This window comes from Toxorhynchites rutilus, chromosome 3, assembly GCF_029784135.1.
Source record: "Toxorhynchites rutilus septentrionalis strain SRP chromosome 3, ASM2978413v1, whole genome shotgun sequence".
Classification (NCBI taxonomy): Eukaryota; Metazoa; Arthropoda; class Insecta; order Diptera; family Culicidae; genus Toxorhynchites; species Toxorhynchites rutilus.
In genome coordinates this window covers 37,739,704-37,758,745 of record NC_073746.1, presented here as the reverse complement: position 1 = coordinate 37,758,745, position 19,042 = coordinate 37,739,704, and the positions used below count along the sequence as shown (strand labels likewise).

General features: G+C 37.0%; 1 protein-coding gene across 1 annotated transcript in view; it reads left to right on the top strand.

Annotated features, from left to right (window-relative positions):
- The window catches only part of LOC129773041 (zinc finger protein Xfin), a 30,747-nt gene extending 12,275 nt beyond the window's left edge, over window positions 1–18,472 (top strand). Inside the window, exons 4-7 of the mRNA XM_055776593.1 lie at window positions 12,319–12,522; window positions 12,576–14,082; window positions 14,143–14,552; window positions 17,171–18,472. Coding sequence (XP_055632568.1) covers window positions 12,319–12,522; window positions 12,576–14,082; window positions 14,143–14,552; window positions 17,171–18,424 — 3,375 coding nt within the window. The 3' untranslated portion in view covers window positions 18,425–18,472. The remainder of the gene's footprint in view (window positions 1–12,318; window positions 12,523–12,575; window positions 14,083–14,142; window positions 14,553–17,170) is intronic.
- Window positions 18,473–19,042: the final 570 nt, after the last annotated feature.

The window sequence follows — 19,042 nt, the reverse complement described above, 5'->3', positions numbered from 1 at the left end:
GATTGTGGTTTCATTGGAGTAAGAATCAGAACATAGCATAACTGCATGCTCGAAACGAACATATTTTTTACATTTCATGCAGTTGTTGACCCGAAAAACAGGTATTTTATCGAAGAGAAGAATGTATAACGACCTTCTAGGTAATTAATAGATGATAAAGGTTCTGGAATATAAAATTTGCATATTTCTAATATTCTTTGTCTCTGTTTTCTTGGTAAACTAAGAATTAATGCCTTTTTATAGATTGGGCATAAAAAGATGATATAAAAGGATTTCTAGAAACTTCCTTTTCTTTTTCTTGTTTTCTTGTCGATATTGTACATTATAAAAAAAATATCCCCGAAACTGTAACTGTTAAAAATTACCATAAGCTACCGATTAATTCATAGTTTACTGTTTACAATTCTTCCACAAGTGAAATTCTTTCACAAGTGTGTATATGTATGCCCTTTATATTTAGCGAATAACTATACGAAAGTCAAACATTTATATTTTGCTTTTGAACGTGAATCTAGCAACGAATATATCGACGAATAGTTAATATATGGATCCGTTCAATCCTGTTACAAAAGGGACTGAAATCAAATAAGAATAGTCCGGTAATAATCTTATGCATTAAATTTAATAAATATTCCACGCCACTAACATTAGTTTAAACATTTCATTCAACAATATTCTAGAATATGAAAAAGGCACTTGTCAAAAAAAGTTACTCCTATACTCGCGTCGGTGTGTCAGACCGAAAGTGTTAAAAAAATGACATACGTCCCCTTCGTACCAACACATGCGATACGCTAAACGATGACGAACGACGAATAACGAAGCTAGAGAGAAACGCAAAGTCGTAGTGTTGATATTTTCTGAGAAATGAACTAATTATTGATTTTTCGGTCTGACAGACCAATGCGCGAGTATAGGAGTGTTAATAAAATGTACATATTTTTTGTACATATTAGCAAAGTCTTGTAAAACTGATGTCAAATTAAATGTGCATCACTACTGTGCAATTCTCGCTCTGAAGGGAAATTCCCCTATGTTAGAGCACGTCTTACCAGTACGAATGCCGAAGAGGAAAAGGGGACGAGTCATGATTATACGTGTTAACCAAAACATCGACGGCTGTGATGTACGTCGAGTTCAGTTCGATTGACACTATCAAATCAATAAGCTCATTTCACACTTCCTTAATGACGTTTACCACACATCTCCCCTCTACTCAAGGGAAATAAATGTCTTAATCCATTTGATATTTTAGTATGCTCATCTCCTTCTCTGGCGACTGTCTGTTAGAACATAATTTAAACGTATCTTGCTGTTCAGATCTGAGTTCGTCAGGGAATGTCTGGCAATTCCCTTATTCTTGACCCAACTGTCTTACGCTATATTCTCAGTGGAACTTCGCAAGCTACAATGTTAACGTTACGAATGTACAAATATCACTATAACCACAATGAACTAACATCATGGCAACCACACGAATCTTTGAATGAAATAATACTTTTTTATATATTTTTTGGGGGGGGGGGGGCACCCAATTCCATCAATTGTGCCACAAAACGACACAAACATTTCACTTGTTTTTTCCCTGACCACAGGAATTGTACTTTTTTCCCTATTTTCATTCCGATAATTGCTGGTATCATTTACTGCATGATAGAGCTATTTATTGGAACTTCAACATACCCAAACTATTGTCTCACTGATCCTCTCAGTTGCTGTAAATGCAACAGATGTTACATGGTCGCACGAAAACACATACACATATATATATATATATATATATATATATATATATATATATATATATATATATATATATATATATATATATATATATATATATATATATATATATATATATATATATATATATATATATATATATATATATATATATAAATATATATATATATATATATATATATATATATATATATATATAATACGCTTGTGCCCAAGCTCACTCGTGATCAGTCTGTCTCTTTCACGCTTCAAAGGCTGTCAAAAAAGTCCTGCGGTATTTTTTTTTAATTTTCATTTGTTCATAAAATTAGTTACAATCATCTGTTTTAAGTCAAATATGCGCCGTTTTGTTCGATGACTTGTTCCCAACGAGATGCCAACTTCATAATACCCCTGTTATAGAAGCTTGCTTCCTTATTGGCAAAAAACTCGGATAGCCAATTTTCTCAGACCTCTTTTGTGGCTAACTTCTGACTACCTAGCTCGTTCGCCATGGGCAAAAACAGGTGGTAGTCACTTGTCACTCACGTTTGATGACTTATCCCCAGCTCTTGGCCGATGCTACGGCTGCTACTATGCCGGTCTTTCTCGGCTAATTCAGCGATTTTGTCGCAATTTTCGACGACAGGCCTTCCGGAGCGTGGCGCATCTTCGACGACCTCTACACCAGAACGAAAACGTTGAAACCATCGTTGTGCGGTGGAAATGGAAACTGTATCGGGTTCATAAACTGCACAAATTTTATTGGCAGCTTGAGATGCATTTGTCATAGTAGTACTGTAAAATATGTCGGATTTTCTCTTTATTTTGCTCCATATTTGCGATACTATAAGGGTGCTCATACACTATTTGACCGAAGCCAAATATTTGACTCTTTTTGACAGATAAAATTTGGTCAACGTGTACTGATCAAATATATTCTACACAAAACACGACAAGCAAATATTCAATTATTGGATGCCTAAAATATGTTTTCGAACCTGTCGGTACATGGTTAGGTTACCTTGAATATTTCAGTTGATTTTTTCCATGTTCGGTGTTTGATATTGTTTACTACTGTTGAAAATTGAAGAGTGGCAAACAAAATAGTGTTTGTACAAATATCAAAACAAAACTTATCTGTCAAAAAATTACAAATATTTGACCTCCGGGCAAACAGTGTACGGCCACCTTAACTCACGAACGACTTATACCATGGACAGACATACAACTGTACTAGCGCTGTACGTGTACAGCGTTGTACAGGTACCACGATAGCATGACACACATACTTTGGTTGTACATTGTACCGCATGTCAGACTGACAATCAGAAGTTTGAATTTATTGCATTGTATTTTCACCAATATTTCAATGAAAAAGGTTTTTATTTAGCGTCTAAACTATCGAACACAACAAATATGTTTCCAATCTGAGTTATCAACTCAAGAGAAAGTCATTGAAAAGAATGCATACCAAATGTTTTGATTCGTTTTGTTCATGCTACCCACCACTAACCGTCTATGGCGCTGCGCACAGTACAACTGTAGCCATGTACAGCGGTAAAATAGGTTGGTACAGGTACAGCGATTGTACCGAGTTGCTTGCATGGTTCTAGCGCTGTACATGGTGACAGACATACAATTTTCGAAGTACAACGCAAGTACAGCTGTATGTCTGTCATAAGTATTAACCAAATAAAACACTGTCAAGGACTATATTATAGCGCGCAAAAATACGCATCGGAGTATCGTGATAAAACGAATCGGGACGATTCGTCTTCAAAAGGGAGAGTAGTTAAGATCCCTACATTCAGCCCGCCGCCAGGTAAACAACAATAGAAGCAACATAGAGCATACATTCCACCAAGGCGCCTCTATATATACGTTATACATTGATATAAGCGCCTTGCTTTCCACGTGGGTACGCATTGAACAAGGGCAATCCTAGGAAACAGGGTAAATAAAGGATGTTGGAAGGGATAGATAAAGTAAAGTTTCTAGTCGTGTATAAAAATGGGAAACAATGTGAAATAAACTAGTTCTAGTCTAGAGCTCAAACTCTATCATTGTTTCATTGAACCTGAAGTCCTTAACTTATATATATATATATATATATATATATATATATATATATATATATATATATATATATATATATATATATATATATATATATATATAATATCGAGATGAAGAATAGAAGGTGGGAAAATTCAGGAAGATAGGAAGTTCACACACCAGACTTACCAGTCAGTTACTGAAATGGTACAAAATTGAATGTGTCAAAGAATAACGTTGAAAGACGATATACAGAAACTAATTACATGTTTCCAAAACACATTTTTCGCATTATGCAGAAACATATCATGAACTAAAATGTTTATTTTTTAATTGATTTATATCAGAAGTAGTATTCTAATGTCTACTAGGTTTGGATTTTAGAGCAACTTCATGGAAGTTTATCTCTTGTCAGCAATTGTAATTACTTTTTTTCACAATTAGGGTGCTGAAAACTTCATTCGTCTAAAACTAAAATGCAAGCGGAAAACTTTTCGTCTCAATCTAGGTCAAACGGAGTCAATTAAGTTCAATTGTCAAGTGCATTTTACATGCAACTCTGCTTTCCATGTACTGTTAAATGTTAACGCTAGCATTAATTTAAGAAAAAAAACTAGTTCGTTCATTTCATCTGCTTATTTTTACTTTTCATAACAACACTTTTCCTATATAGTGGACTATTATAAGAAAAGTAATACAAATAAAAAAGACGGGTGGGTAATGTCGGGGACATAACCGGAGTGACGTAGGACTATACAAAGGGGACAGCTTTTGCTAAATATATATTTTAAATATATTGTTTTATTTTCTTCTGCTACGTGAATACCTACCTATCTACCTGAAAAATGGATTAGTTTACTGTTTACTCTTCATGAACATGTTGGGGGTTCTGAAAAGAACCTTTGGTGTTGTGTTTTTGCGTTTTTTTTACAAACTTTCTCAATTTTTTCTCGCTGTCTTATAGTTAATTCTTGATTTTTTTCCAAAGGCTTTGTACTTATTAAATGTTCAACGCCGGGCATCTTTCGGCGTATGCACATATCGTACAATCAAAATGATGGCTGTGATAGGGGATGCATAGGTGGTCATCAGCTCATTCACTATCATATATTTCACTATTGAGCACATTACCGTACCTTAAACTGTTTCCGTGTTTCGGAGACGAATGAATTGTAAGATTTGTAGTTTCCTCAAACAAAGTAAATAAAAATGAAAAAGAACTGAGGTTTTGGAGACGAACTCTACGATCTGTCGAGAAATAAACGAACTATAAGCGTTCTGAAAAACCAACAGTAAATACATGGACGAATGACCTTCGGATTAAAGCCCTTTAAAATAAGAACAGAGCAGCAGGAAATACATAGAGGCGAATGAACTGCAAAGTTCAAAGCCTCTTAAAAACAAAGAAAGAAGAATAAGGAAATACATAGCTCATCATGTTGCTCCTTAGTTATTTTTCTATACAATGCAGATGTAACGTCATTCATTTTTCAACATCAGTTATCAACCAAAGAAAGCAGTTCTTGCTACCGAGAAAATTCGTAATGCCATCCTGCATACAATGTGTTGTAATTTGAAGCCATTTTTAATTCGGAAACCATGCATGGGTTTGTGAAAACTGAATGATTAATTTAAAAGACCCCAACCACCAATAAGTTCAAGAACAAGATAAACAAAATAAATCGGTTTATATTATATGTCATATTATGTCTCTTTAGAATGCATTGGTATTGTGAAAAACTTTCAATAACTCTTCTTTGAATGGTTTAATGGCCCTGAAAAGCGCCGTGTTTTACGGTGGCTGGTTTTGCCACCAAAGCAGTCTGTATAAACAAACTTTTTCCTTCTTCTACCTGCTTCCGTTTCGCGATTGCGTTTGCCACTCGCTGAAACTAGTTGTTGCCACCGAACCGAATGTGCTCTGTTCTGTTCGGTTTTGCGGGTTTTTTTTATTGTTGTGAGCAGCTTTGCAAGCCAATTCGAGCACTCCGGCGGCCGAAATTCTATAACCGCTATTAGGTATACTGGTGCTCCGGCACCAATCCGTTGATGCGATGTGATGTGAAACGATGCCACACAACCACACTGATTTACGGTTTGAAAGAGAATGATATATTTTTCAGCGGATCCGCGCCTTTTGTACTCTAGCGGTACACACTCACAGGATAGAGACAAATCAGCAGACTAAGCCAAAGGGGCGAGTCCAACGAGACGAACGAAAGAGCGTTAAAAGGCAGCGATGGCAAAAAAAATACATTCATTACGATTTGTTCGCTCGTTGGATTCACATGCAGGCTCCTTTTCAGGATCACAAAATTATCTTTAATCTAAAGAGTTTATTGTTTTGTTATCACTCGATATCCCCATCTTGTTCGGCTAAACCTTCCTGTTTAGCGATTGCGTTTGCCACTCGCCACAGCTTTCACAGTTGGAAAATTTCTTCCCATCCAGCTTGTGACATGTTGTACAGTAAATTACATTTAATGCGACGTGCCGAAACACCACACAGTGTCGCATTGGAGGCGATTTTAACCTGTAATTGAACATTTGCAATGACAGTGGTACAGTGTCGACTTTCGATGTGGGGTCATAATTTGGACCTCGAACTTTATGTTTTCAAAAATGTCCAACTAAATATGTCGCATTACAGGTCCGTCCAATTAGCTGAATGTCGAGCTAAATGTAAATTACTGTACTTTCAATCTAGAAGCAATTTAAAAATTGATGAATATTGAATAATCGGGAAAGTCCCCAACCATAAATAAGCTCAGAACAACTGCCAAATTCACATACTCATCATATACTGGCAAACAAATTATGAAAAAATCAATTTGTGTTTTATTATTATTTTTGATATTATTTTAGAAAGCATTGAACTGTATTTCGTAAACTCTTTTTTGAAAGGTTTAATGGCCCTAATAAGCGCCGTGTTTTATGGAATTTTAGAAAACTTAGTACTCGTGGTTTTGAAAAAAACCATTTCGAACGCCCTCGATGCCGCCTTATTCTGGATTTGCCACCAAAGCAGATTGTATAAAGAACAAACTTTTTTCTTCTGCTACCAGCTGCCGTTTTGCGATTGCGTTTGCCACTCGCTGCAACTGCCTGTTGTTGTCTTGATGTCCACCGAACCGAATGTGTTCTGTTCTGAATGCGGGGTTTCTTATCGTCGCGTGCAGCTTTACCAGCCAACTCGATCACTTCGACGGCCGAAACTATATAACGCCGGCTAGGTGGACTGGTGCACTGGTACTAACGCGCTCGGCCTAGCTACCCTTGCGGGGAACTCCAGATCAACACGGTTCGAGCGGGATTTTGCCTTTCCCTTCACTTTTCCTCCTTTGCCATGTCCAGACATGGCTGCTTGGGTTGGTTTGTTGAAGTGTTTTGATGCGAACCGATGTGGTGTACGGTTTGAATGAGAATGATCGTTACGGCAGCGGAGCGGGGATTTTTAAGCTGACTGGCTGGCTCGAGAATTACGCATGTGTGAGACAGCGACCAATGTTTCGTTCATTTTTTTCTTTTTCCTTTCCAATGGTGCTTCATTCTATTTCGCTGCTGCTCTGGTTGCCCGTTTTGGTCGGTACGATTTAAGGAGCACAAAATGGACCAATCAAAAATGGGCACATAGTGCATTTGGACAATGCTTGATATTTCACAATTATTCAATTATTTATCTCAAGAAAAATGAAATGTTATTCCATATGATAGATGCGTAGATATATTTCCTATCAATTGATGCCAAAACCATTGCGATCTATTGAGAAATGCTCGAGTTATAAGCGTTCCAAATCTTGCATTTTTTCCTACTTGTTCAGTGCCTAGATTTCCATTTAAACCCCTATATCTTCCGGTTAGACGTAGTCCTACGTCAAAAATGTAAGAGGTGGTATCTAGGACACGACCGCATATTTTCGACGTAGAACTACGCAATTATATTGTGCAATCCACTTGTTTATCACATCAAATATTATTTAAGAATGCATTAGAATTTTTGTAATAGATTATGTTCTGTAGATTATGTTCGTTGCAAATAAATTTGATGAATGTCCTCTTACTTTTGATATGATGCCTAGGACTACCAAAATATGTGAATGGAAGAATTGTCAAAATATCATTGTATTATACGTACCCCTCTGAAATTATTGCACATCTCATGTTTACGTAGTTCTCGAACCGCGAAAGTTCATCCACCTCTTGTATCTGAAATGACGATTTTCCCAGGCTTTCGGTTTGAAGGTACGTTTTAGGGAAACATATTCCGGTCTGCACAACGACAAGCGAGTACAAAAGTACTCAACACCAAAAAAATACCCTCGATTTGTATGTATTTGCAAAGCGGATTCCCCCAGGCACATTAATTTTGAAGTCCGTTTTAGGGAAACACAGCTCAGTGGGAAAAAACCCCGACTTGCATGTTTTGACAAAGCGGATTCCCCAGGCAAATTGATTTTGAAATCCGTGTTAAGGAAACACAGCTCGGTGGGAACATAAATACCCTCGACTTGCATGTTTTTACAAAGGGGCTGTCCACATACCACGTGGACAGAAAAATCGTGTTTTTGAACCCCCCCTCCCCCTCCGTGGACAAACGTGGACATTTACTATACCCCTCCCCCTGTTGTCCACGTGGACATTACACCAATTATTTCTAAAAAAAAATCCAAATAAAATTGAACCTCTCTTAAATTTCATTTTGGGATTGATTCTATTTTGTGTTCTATAGTTTTATGGATAACAATGTTAGCTTGAATAATAATAGCGGTTTATTTTAAATTCGTTTATTCTCTATCCAGCATTCTCCGGGAAGTTATTTGTATCGCTCTTTAGTTTCTTCTAAATTCCATTTATGCTGTCAGGTTGTTTTTACCGCTGAAATCCATATAAAAAAATCACTTGAGAATCTATTCTCGGAAATTCTTTTTTTCTTATTCTTATTATCATTCTTTATAATCATATACAATTATTTGCCAATTTTATTTATTTGGTTGAGCTGTAACAGTTCGGCTGAAAAATTCATAAGGTTGACGGTCCATCTAGAACCTCTTGCAAAAATATACTTGACAATCACAAAGCACCATCATGGATACGTGTCAAAATTTGACAGCAATCGGTCGATTGGTTCGTGAGTTACAGCATTGAGAGTGAAGCAACTTTTATTATTGTGAAAAAATTGAAAAATCACAAACGAATGAAAACTATGGCAACATTGCATGAATTGGGCTTCGAATTGCTTCCGCATCCACCGTATTCTCCAGATCTGGCCCCCAGCGACTATTTTCTGTTCGCAGACCTGAAGAGAATGTACGCTGGCAAGAAATTTAAGACCGATGATGAAGTGATTACCGAAACCGAGGCCTATTTTGAGGAAAAACCGAAAGATTACTATAAAAATGGTATCGAAAAGTTGCAAATCGTTTTACTGTGTTACTTTTCAGCCGAATTGTTATATGTTTTCAAAAAAAAATCAGACAATGAAATCTAGGGCTTCATTACGAAATCGTTATTGGAATCGCAAGACAAAGCAGCAGTGATAAAAAATCGATATCGGTATCATCATGATGTTCAAGTTATAAGAATGTCGTGTTAAATTATGTAGTGTTAGTTTGTTTAACACACAAATGGCGGCTCAAATGAACAATAAACCTGTATCGTGATCGCTGGCTTCATCTACCAATGATTTTTCTGTTCAACCTCGTAAGACTTGGAAAATATTAGGTTGTTCCCGAATTCGTGCCGACTTTAAGGAAAAAAAATCCAAAGTATCATTCTTACAAACACACAATTATTCGAATGTATTGGGTCATTTAAAAAGTATTCGCGTTTTTCTGTTTAATTTCTGAATGTTTTTTTGATGTAGGACTACGTCTAAAAATTTCGGACGCTTATATCTCGATCATTTCTTAATAGATCGCAATTATGTTTGCAAGGTCTGGGATAAACCATGGATGCATAAAAAATTCCCAACTAATCGCCCTAATTTTTTGGAGCGTCATCAAAAATTTATGTGACACTTTTCTGTTGATCGATTCTGGTGGTTTCTTCCATAATCGCCTCGTGAAATCTATCCAGTTGTGAACCGTACAACACGGAATTAACCTTTTGGCCATGTAACTCCTCATAATCGGAGATTCGCTTCCAGTTCCACCATACACACCGCGTCCCTTTTTGTGTAATCCTGGCTTTGATGTTATGTGATGATGTTATGTCCAATGTGGTTTGTCTTGCTTATCCCATGATCTTTGCAAACAATATCGTATTTTACCCATTTCTATACACCGTGATCGATTTTCTGATGAAAATTCAGTCCAAAATTTACAAAATGTAGCAAAAATTTACTATAATTCATGTGGCTTCCAAACATCGAGTTTCTTTACGAAGTTTTTTTTTAATATTGATTGGTTAATTCTTATGCCTAGTTTACACAGTGTAAGGTATTGCTGAATCGATCCTTCCGCAATTTCAAAACCCAACCTCCCAACACTTGTTTGGTTTCTCGTAAAAAAACTGGACAAGGTTCTTTTCCATGCTACCCAATGGGCCGAAATTATTGCGCTCAAGAAAAGTGGCCTGAAAAATTGATAACCGGAAAGTGCAATATCTGGTGATGATGGCGGGTGAAATAGCACTTCTCAGGCAAACCTAACATTTTCGGCCAGGTTGTCAAAGAGAAGGAAGATTGACATTGTCCTGATGGAATATGACGTCTATTTTATTGGCTAATTATGTTAGTTTATTCTGGACTTTAGTTTCGTTTAGTTATAAGCAAGGCGCTTGTATAAATGTATAACAGGTGAAGCAACATCATCACTTCAATGAGAAGGGTATTACGGTTTGTGGAGCGGGGGTTGTTTGTTTTGTTATTGCTAGGATACGCAATTTTGCATTTTCACATGCGAGAGTAGTGGATGAACTGGATGAGAATGAACTTCTACAAAATCATCCCGTCTTTTTCACATAAATTCGCGAAAGCCGAACAAAGTAGGCATCGTTCGAATAAGCGTCACAGCAGTTTGTAGAGAGCCGCCGGCAGCGTTCTGATGCTGTTTGTAAACATTACCGACAGCAATTCCAATATGGCTGAAAGTGCATTTCATATGATTGTTTCACCTGGTATATATAGAGGCGCCTTGGTTATAAGCAGTTCTTGTTAGAATCTATCGAAGCTCTGTAGAAGCAGATTAAACGGAATTCCTTTCCAATCTCACCAGACACAAGACGCAAAAGTATGGAACCGATATATTGTAGATTTATAGAAATCGCATCAACCGTTTACACTAGCGTGAACTTCTATAATATATTCATATTTTCGGTGAATTTATTCACCTGAAGTAGAATGCATCCAACTTTAGTGATTTCTCTCCAGTGAGAAATTCACAAGCGTTTACATATGGTGAATTTATTCAAGTTATATATACCTCGAATAAGTGTATCATATTTATTCTCATCTGTTTACACCTTTTTTCACGTGAATAAATCCATCTATAGCTATAGATCTCCCTAATGTAAATCCGCCATAACATACTTTGGTGGTATCTTCGTCCTGGCGGAATGTATGATCCTCTTCTGGCAATGTAAATAAATCCATCGCTCTCAGTTCATGTGCGTTACTCTCAAAATACACATTTCAGCGAAACAGTTCAACAATATGAAAAAATATGGTCTCTTATTGATAAATACGGAGTACTCGCAAGGGGCGACAAGATTGAAATTTGATAAAAATGCAGAGCCGATTTTATTCTTTATTGATTATGGATATTAATGTATTTTCAAAAATATTCATTTTATGTATCCACGTGGACATTATCTGAACCCCCTCCTCCCTCTCCGTGGACAATCGTGGACATTTTCGTACACCCTACCCCCCCTAAAGTTGTCCACGTGGTATGTGGACAGCCCCAAAGCGGATTCTCCCAGGCATATTAATTTTGAAGTCCGTGTTAGGGAAACACAACTCGGTGGGAACAAAAATACCGCCGACTTGCATATATATTTGCAGAACGCATTTCCACAGGTACATCCATTTTGAAGTCTGTGTTGGGGGAAACCATAAATCGGGCCAATCCAAACTTGGCAGTTAGGGTGTTTAGATAACGCTTGACATTTTACAGTTATTCAATTGTTCATCTCATTAAAAATAATATTTTATCAATTGTGATAGTCGTGTAATATTTCTCCTATCAATTGATGCAATCATCTTTCCGATCTGTTAAGAAATGTTCGAGTTATAAGCATTCGAAATACTGGGTAGGGTTAGCACACAAATCGGCAGAACAAATGTATGAGGAAAAAGAAAGTTCTTCCAGTTTTCATGAATTTAAAATGTTTAGAGATTAGCGAATTGTAATGATTCATAAAAACGTGACCTATTTTCTGATTTGGCACCCTTCCTGAAAGACGTAGTTCTACGTCAAAAATCTGTGACGTCACAGATTTAAAAATCTTCCCACCTTTCATTTACCATCTCGGCTGACATGTTCCATGTGTTTCATGCAGTGGATGTTTGTTGACATACCAAACAAAACACCGGAATAGGAAAAGACCAGCAATTTTGAAACGAAGCAAATCGATGTAAGTAGCTTTATCACATCGAAACCACATCAAGAAGTATTCAGAATGAGAAGGATCTGCTGTGTTTGTCGAAAATCTGGGCCTAAAATATCAATATCAATATATTGTATGATCAGCACACATCAGAAGACCATTGCAGGTATGCTAGAAATTGTGGGTGGAATAAAGGTAAGTTTGAAAAAAAAATTGACTGAGCACCGTTTTATTTGAAATAATTCTAGTTAAATGATAGCGATCGTTTACCTGATCAAATATGCGATCAATGTTCGAAGATCCTCGATGATGGATATTCATTGTGGAAACGCTGTCGTGTCCATCATCTCATAAGCAAATGCATTGAAGGACAGGAAGATCAATACCTACGCTGCCGAATCTGCACCCAACAGGATGTGAGCGAATTAATTTCCCTTCATAGCGTGTGTGACACATGGAAAATGAAAGTCCATGAAATGGTTCGATACATAAGCGGTGTGGCCATTAACAAGAAAGCCATTGGGCTGCCGCCGTATGTTTGCGATGTCTGTCTAGATGTACTGGATAAGAGTGTGAGATTCAAAAAGCTTTGCCTTGAGACGAATGAAATTTTGCGCAGTGAAACTTCGTACGCTTGGGAGAAGATGGCATTCGAAACCAGCGATCGGGATAGCTTGGTAGTCGATCTGTTTGCAGAAATAGTCCACAATGTTGATACGGGAAAACTTAAGTGTTCGATATGCAAAAATGATGTAACTTCAAGTTCGCAACTTAGTAGTTGCGACGGGTGTTTATTGAAATTTCAAAATATAACTGAAATAAACAATATTGAAAATGAGAAAGACAACATAATTCAAACGGAAGACGACGTAATTGAAACGGAAGGCAATGTCATTGAAACAGAAGACAACGAAGCAAACATAGATTCAAAGACGGCTCAATTTTTCGATCTTCTTGAGGATGCCTCTGATGGATTATTTCTCAAGATTCGACGCAAAGGTCCAGTCTGCTGCGGCTGCAACAAAATATTCTTATCGGAAAATGATTTACATGAACACAGATTGGAAGTGCATCCACCAATTGACGTTAAAAATCAGTATTATTGTGAATTTTGCCGACGTAATCTGGAATCTAAAACGCAGTTGGAGAATCACCACAGAAATATGAGGAGCGACATATTTATGTATTGCAAAATATGTCGAAAAATACAAACTGATCCAAAACGACATAAAAAACTATCTCATATTTCGGAGGAAACCTTAAAGAAGTTTAGAAAGCAAATCACCACGATCTACGAATGTTGTATTACGCATTGCGACTCGACCTACGACACCCAGAATCTGTTATTGAAGCATTTCGCTGAAACACATTCTAGAAACGATTTAGCAGAGAGCAATACCTGTGGATATTGTGACAGAAAGTTTTCCAGTAAGAACGCATTCCTAGAGCATAATACCCATGCAGTAATGAAGGAGAAATTTTTCTGCCAGATAGATGAATGCACCTACACAGATAATGACTTGCACGGTATTATTATGCATTGCTCCGATCAGCCTCACAACGCTATGCTCACTAGTACAAACAAACGTGTCAAACCAACACCCAATATGGAAAATTTGACCACGATTGGAGATATTGATGGCATAATTGATATTTTGGACAGTAAGGGCAATTTCTGCTGTGGTTGCCTTCATTTTTTTAAAACCACTCCAGAATTCGTAGCACACTGCGAAGCAAACCATAGCACTGCTACAGGTAATTTTGAATTACTGTTAACACATCAATCCGGCAAATTAACAATTTCTCTCGATACAGGTGAATTTAGCTGTAAGACGTGTAAAAAAGCGTTTTCAACTAAAAATACGTTGCGTATGCATGAAAGAAAAGGAGCAGAAAATATGTTTTACTATTGCCGCCCATGTAAACTTTTCTTTTGGGATATTCTTGAAATGAATCGCCATAAAGCCTTCGTACACACAGATATTGAACCAGAAACGATGGATGATCGTTACGAACGGGTAGCGGAAAGCGCGTTAATATGCTGTGGTTGTGATAAGCATTTTAAGTACGAAGCGGAACTCATCGAGCATCGGCTAATTAAACATTCGAGGTTCATCACGAAATTTGCCAGACAGTGTCCCGTCTGTGTTAAAATTTTCGAGTCCCCAGAACTCCTGCAGCGACACATGGATATGGCCGATAGCAACATGGTTTATAAGTGCAAGGTAAGAATGAACAGGTCGTAGAACATGTACCCGCTGAAATCCATCTCCCTAAATTTAACATTTACTCGAGTGAAGATGAAGGAAAAATTTAATAATAGTTGTTTTTTGTCAAGCATTTGGGCCATTTGAATAGTATCCGCGTTTTTGACGTAGGACTACGTCTTTTATTTCTAAACTGGAATGTAAGTTCAAAGTTTCGAAAGCGAACGCATTACGTCGGAACAACAAGATTTAGACCGTTAATACCTTCTAACGAACTGAACGTAATTGTACGATAACCACTTCAAGATAATATGTTTACGCGTTGTACGATTGTAACTTATTGATCCAAAAACTTGTTTCAATAGCACAAAAAATGCATTGAAAGCAAGCTATTGATGTCACAAAAATCTGTATATAAGCGGGTACCAGCTCGTAAATCCACTAAAGTGGGTTTTAGATGGACCAGGAGAATCACAAAACGATTGATTTAAAACGAGATTTACTACTAGTGATAAAAGTGTGACTTTATTCTCACGTGTTATTTTTTGAAGTGACATAAAATGGAGATCACGGATTACAGAGACAAGGCTAGCTACTCCGGATCAGTCATTTTTAGTGACGTCATCTGAGTCGTTGAAGTAAACAATTTGTTCTTATTTTTTATTTTTCGTGCTTTGTAAGTTTGTGCGTTGATAATATAGTTGATTATGTTTAACACCATGAATAATTTGATAAAACATTTATCCTCAAAGAACATAATTCTCGGTTTTTCGGAAAGCGAAAGAATCTCTTTTTTGGCCCAATAATGTCATTTTCATAATTTATACACCCGCTCACAGCGCATTGAACCATTTTCGATTTTTCATTTCAGGAACATTTACGCGTAAGTCGAAAAACAAAATACAACTGGCGACTGTTTACACTGACAATTCGGATGACGTCATCAAAAAAAATGTTTACTCGCTAAAGAACTAGGCTTGTCTCTGTAAGCCGTGATGGAGATCAGCCAAAGACACCATGTGTATATAATAAAGGTGGGGCAACAAAAATGCAGTGGTTGCCATCTCAACATCCACTCAGTTATAATTTTACAACGGTTGGAGCATGTTATCGATGCCTAAGATTGATGTGGCGAAGGGATCAAGAAAGAGTTGATGAACGGTGTCACCTGAAGCACATTTTTTCGCGTTCGCACTTCATTTTAGTGCTTTCTTGCGTTATCCGTAATTATTGTTATTCGCGACTATTCTTGCCAGACTATTCCGCGGATAATCGGAATATATACTTGCACTGAGCGGTTCATACCATTCTCATAGTAGCAAAGCAATAATATTTACAAATTAACTCTCAACCCCAGCATCAATATGTATCGTTGATTACTCACAGTCTAGAATGTTATTAGCTATTATCAAAATTACATCTCTATATCGCTCCCAAAAACATCATTCCTAAAAGAATAATCCACAAATAATATTATGGAGCACCATGGAGAAGGGAAATCGGAATTCAAATGTGATGTGGAGAGCCAGCTATAGCAACCGTAGGTGAACGAATTTTCACCTGCAGTTTTCAACCGCAGAACACGACACTCTCTGCTGGGAAATATCTTCTTTTCATTCCAGTGCTCAATGGTCCTGGAAGTGCATTTAAGTGGAAATTAGCATCTACAGCTCGACAGTTATTCTCTAGACGAAAACTGTCTTCGACAAAGTTGGTACTTATGAAAGAGCGCTTATTTTCAAGTTGTCAATAATAGAGTGTACAAGATTTTCGATGAAATAAAAATTCTAATTTTCTTATCTTTATATATAGAGGTAAACATAGTTCAACAGTTATTTTAAGTAACTTTATAGAACTTTTTTCTCTATCACTTGAAATAACTAATATATAGCGCTTTTTTCTAAGCTGCGTTAGGGTCACCACAAAAAAAACAGTTTTTCGCTCTAACTTTTATATCTCAAATGCAGAATTTGTCAAGATTTCAACTCTACTCGAAGTTATTGATATTGCTTCCCCGAAAATACGCTGTCTTTATTTTTTGTCGTTCTTTCTAGGGCAAACATATAAAATGTCCATTGGCGGTATTTGGAAGGGCATATTTGTCTCTGAGATTTGTGAGATTTTCAAATCTATGTTATTTTTTTTGTATTTGAGTAAACTAAAATTAAAATCATGAGTTTTTGGGTGAAAAACCATCTATAACATTGAGTAGGATTAAGATACTGACAAGTTCTGCATCGCAAAATATTTGTCTTGATAAGCTCTAAAATCAATCTTCTTTCTAAGTTACGTTAGGGTCACCATGAAAAAAACTAACTTCTATGTTTCAACCTCTACATCAAAATTGTCTTGGGACGACTTTTAGAGTTGTGGAGGTGATCTGGCGTAGTGGTAACATCCATACCTCTCACGCAGAGAACACGAGTTCAATTCTCACTCCCGACATTCTTCCAAAAATGGAAGTAAAAGTGACGAACCAGCCGAAAAATTTCGAATAATTTTTTTATCAAAAAATCTGCAGAAATAGTAACGAATGATAGTCAGACGGTAAAGGTTCGGGTCATAAGGTGTATACCAAGCTCCGTCAATTTATTCGCTTTTGAATTGAAGTCTGATACAATAATTTCTATTTACAGGCAGCAGAGGATTGCACTTTCCGATGCAAGCAACTGTCCACCATCAAACTTCACGTTACATTCAAGTCACATCAAACTGTAAAAGGCTACGTATATCTTCGCGATGTGAAGATAACCCAGCACGGATGCTGCTTTATACATTGTGACTTTGTTGCTGACAGCTACGATGAAATCGTGACACACGCTAACACTAACCACAACGTAGAACGCGAGAAGAACAGGGCACTTCCAGATTGCCTTGAAAAAATATTGTGCCCCGTTTGCTATAAAATAATGGGAAGTAAGATATCACTAATGCGGCATCAGCGGACTGGTTTGGATATAACTTGCAGATTTTGCATGAAAACATTCAAACGAGAAGAGTATTTCACGCATGCTGAGGCGTGTCGGATAAAAACCCCGAAGCAACACATTTGCTGCATTTTACATTGTGACTTCGTTGCTGATACTTACGATGAACTCATCAAACATGCTGACATTGATCACGTAGCAGTGCGTGAAAAAAATACGATACTTCCCAATCGTTATGAAACAATGTTGTGTCCCGTTTGCCATAAAGGAAAGCCAGATGAATATTCCCTGTTTCGTCATCAGCGTGCAAGACGGTTCACTCGCTGTAAAATTTGCGGTAAAAAAATTAAACGAGAAGAGTATTCCGCTCATATTGAAGGATGTCAGACAACATCGAAAGCTAAGTGTGGGGAATGTACTTCAGATTCACCGTGTTCGATTCATTCCAAAACTCATAGAAAAACGAAGTATGAAAAACGACAACTTGTTAGTGGCGGTTCTACAGTTTGTAGTATTTGTGGTAAATTCTACAAAACTCAAGCCATGTTGCGTGACCACATGATAATTCACCAGAATAAACGAATCTACAGGTGTAATTTGTGTCCCCTCACTTTCAATAGCTATCTCATTCTAAAGAATCACGGTCGTGTCCATACGAAGGAGAAAAAATTTAAATGCCGCCAAGGCTGCGAAAAAATGTTCAAGTGCCCTAGTGATCGATCTCGTCACGAGAAGAGTGTACATTTAGGTATTAAACCATTTGGCTGCACCATCTGTTCGGCCTCATTTGTACGCGATCGCGATCTTCGACTGCATATGCGGAAACACACGGGACTAAAGCTCTTCCCTTGTGATAATTGTGGTGCAAGTTTCGACGTGATGAGTGAATTCAAGCAACACAAAGGAAAATGTGTGACCACTAAAGGGTCACAATCGATCGTAGTCGAGAATGCCAGTGAATAATTCTGATGATTCAAATATATTCATTGTTTTTATAAATAAACTAGCTGATCCGGCAAACTTTGTCTCGTTCAAAATTTATTTTTCGTAATCACATCCACGTTTTCTTACTATGCTCACGTCCATGGGTCTAATCGCAGAACTGTTCATTGATTGATCTTCTAATCTACCCTTTAAAATTATTTTTAACCATAAAATTTCAGTACTTCCACCAAAATTCGGCATTATAATATCTGATTTTTTTTAGACACAATTCTCGGGCAAGATTTTTCATCCACTTACAAATAACATGTTTCTCCGTTACATGGAATAAATGTTTGATACAGAAAATATGATAGAATGAAGACAGCCCTAAATCGAACAATTTCTTTTTCGAGTTTTACTCTTATCAACACATTCGGCGATCCATTTTTATTTATATAGGGGAGAGGGAGGCACATTCGGACATTTTTATTTCCTTGATTTTTAATATTTTTTTGTAAACTTCAAAAAAATCCTGGTTGTCATTCGGATATCAATGTATCATATGAGCGTGTTAGAAGTGTGCGTTGATGCGGTTAAGAATGTTTTATTCGAATTTTTGAAAATTGCCTTTTTATCCGGATGTGCCTCATGTGTGGG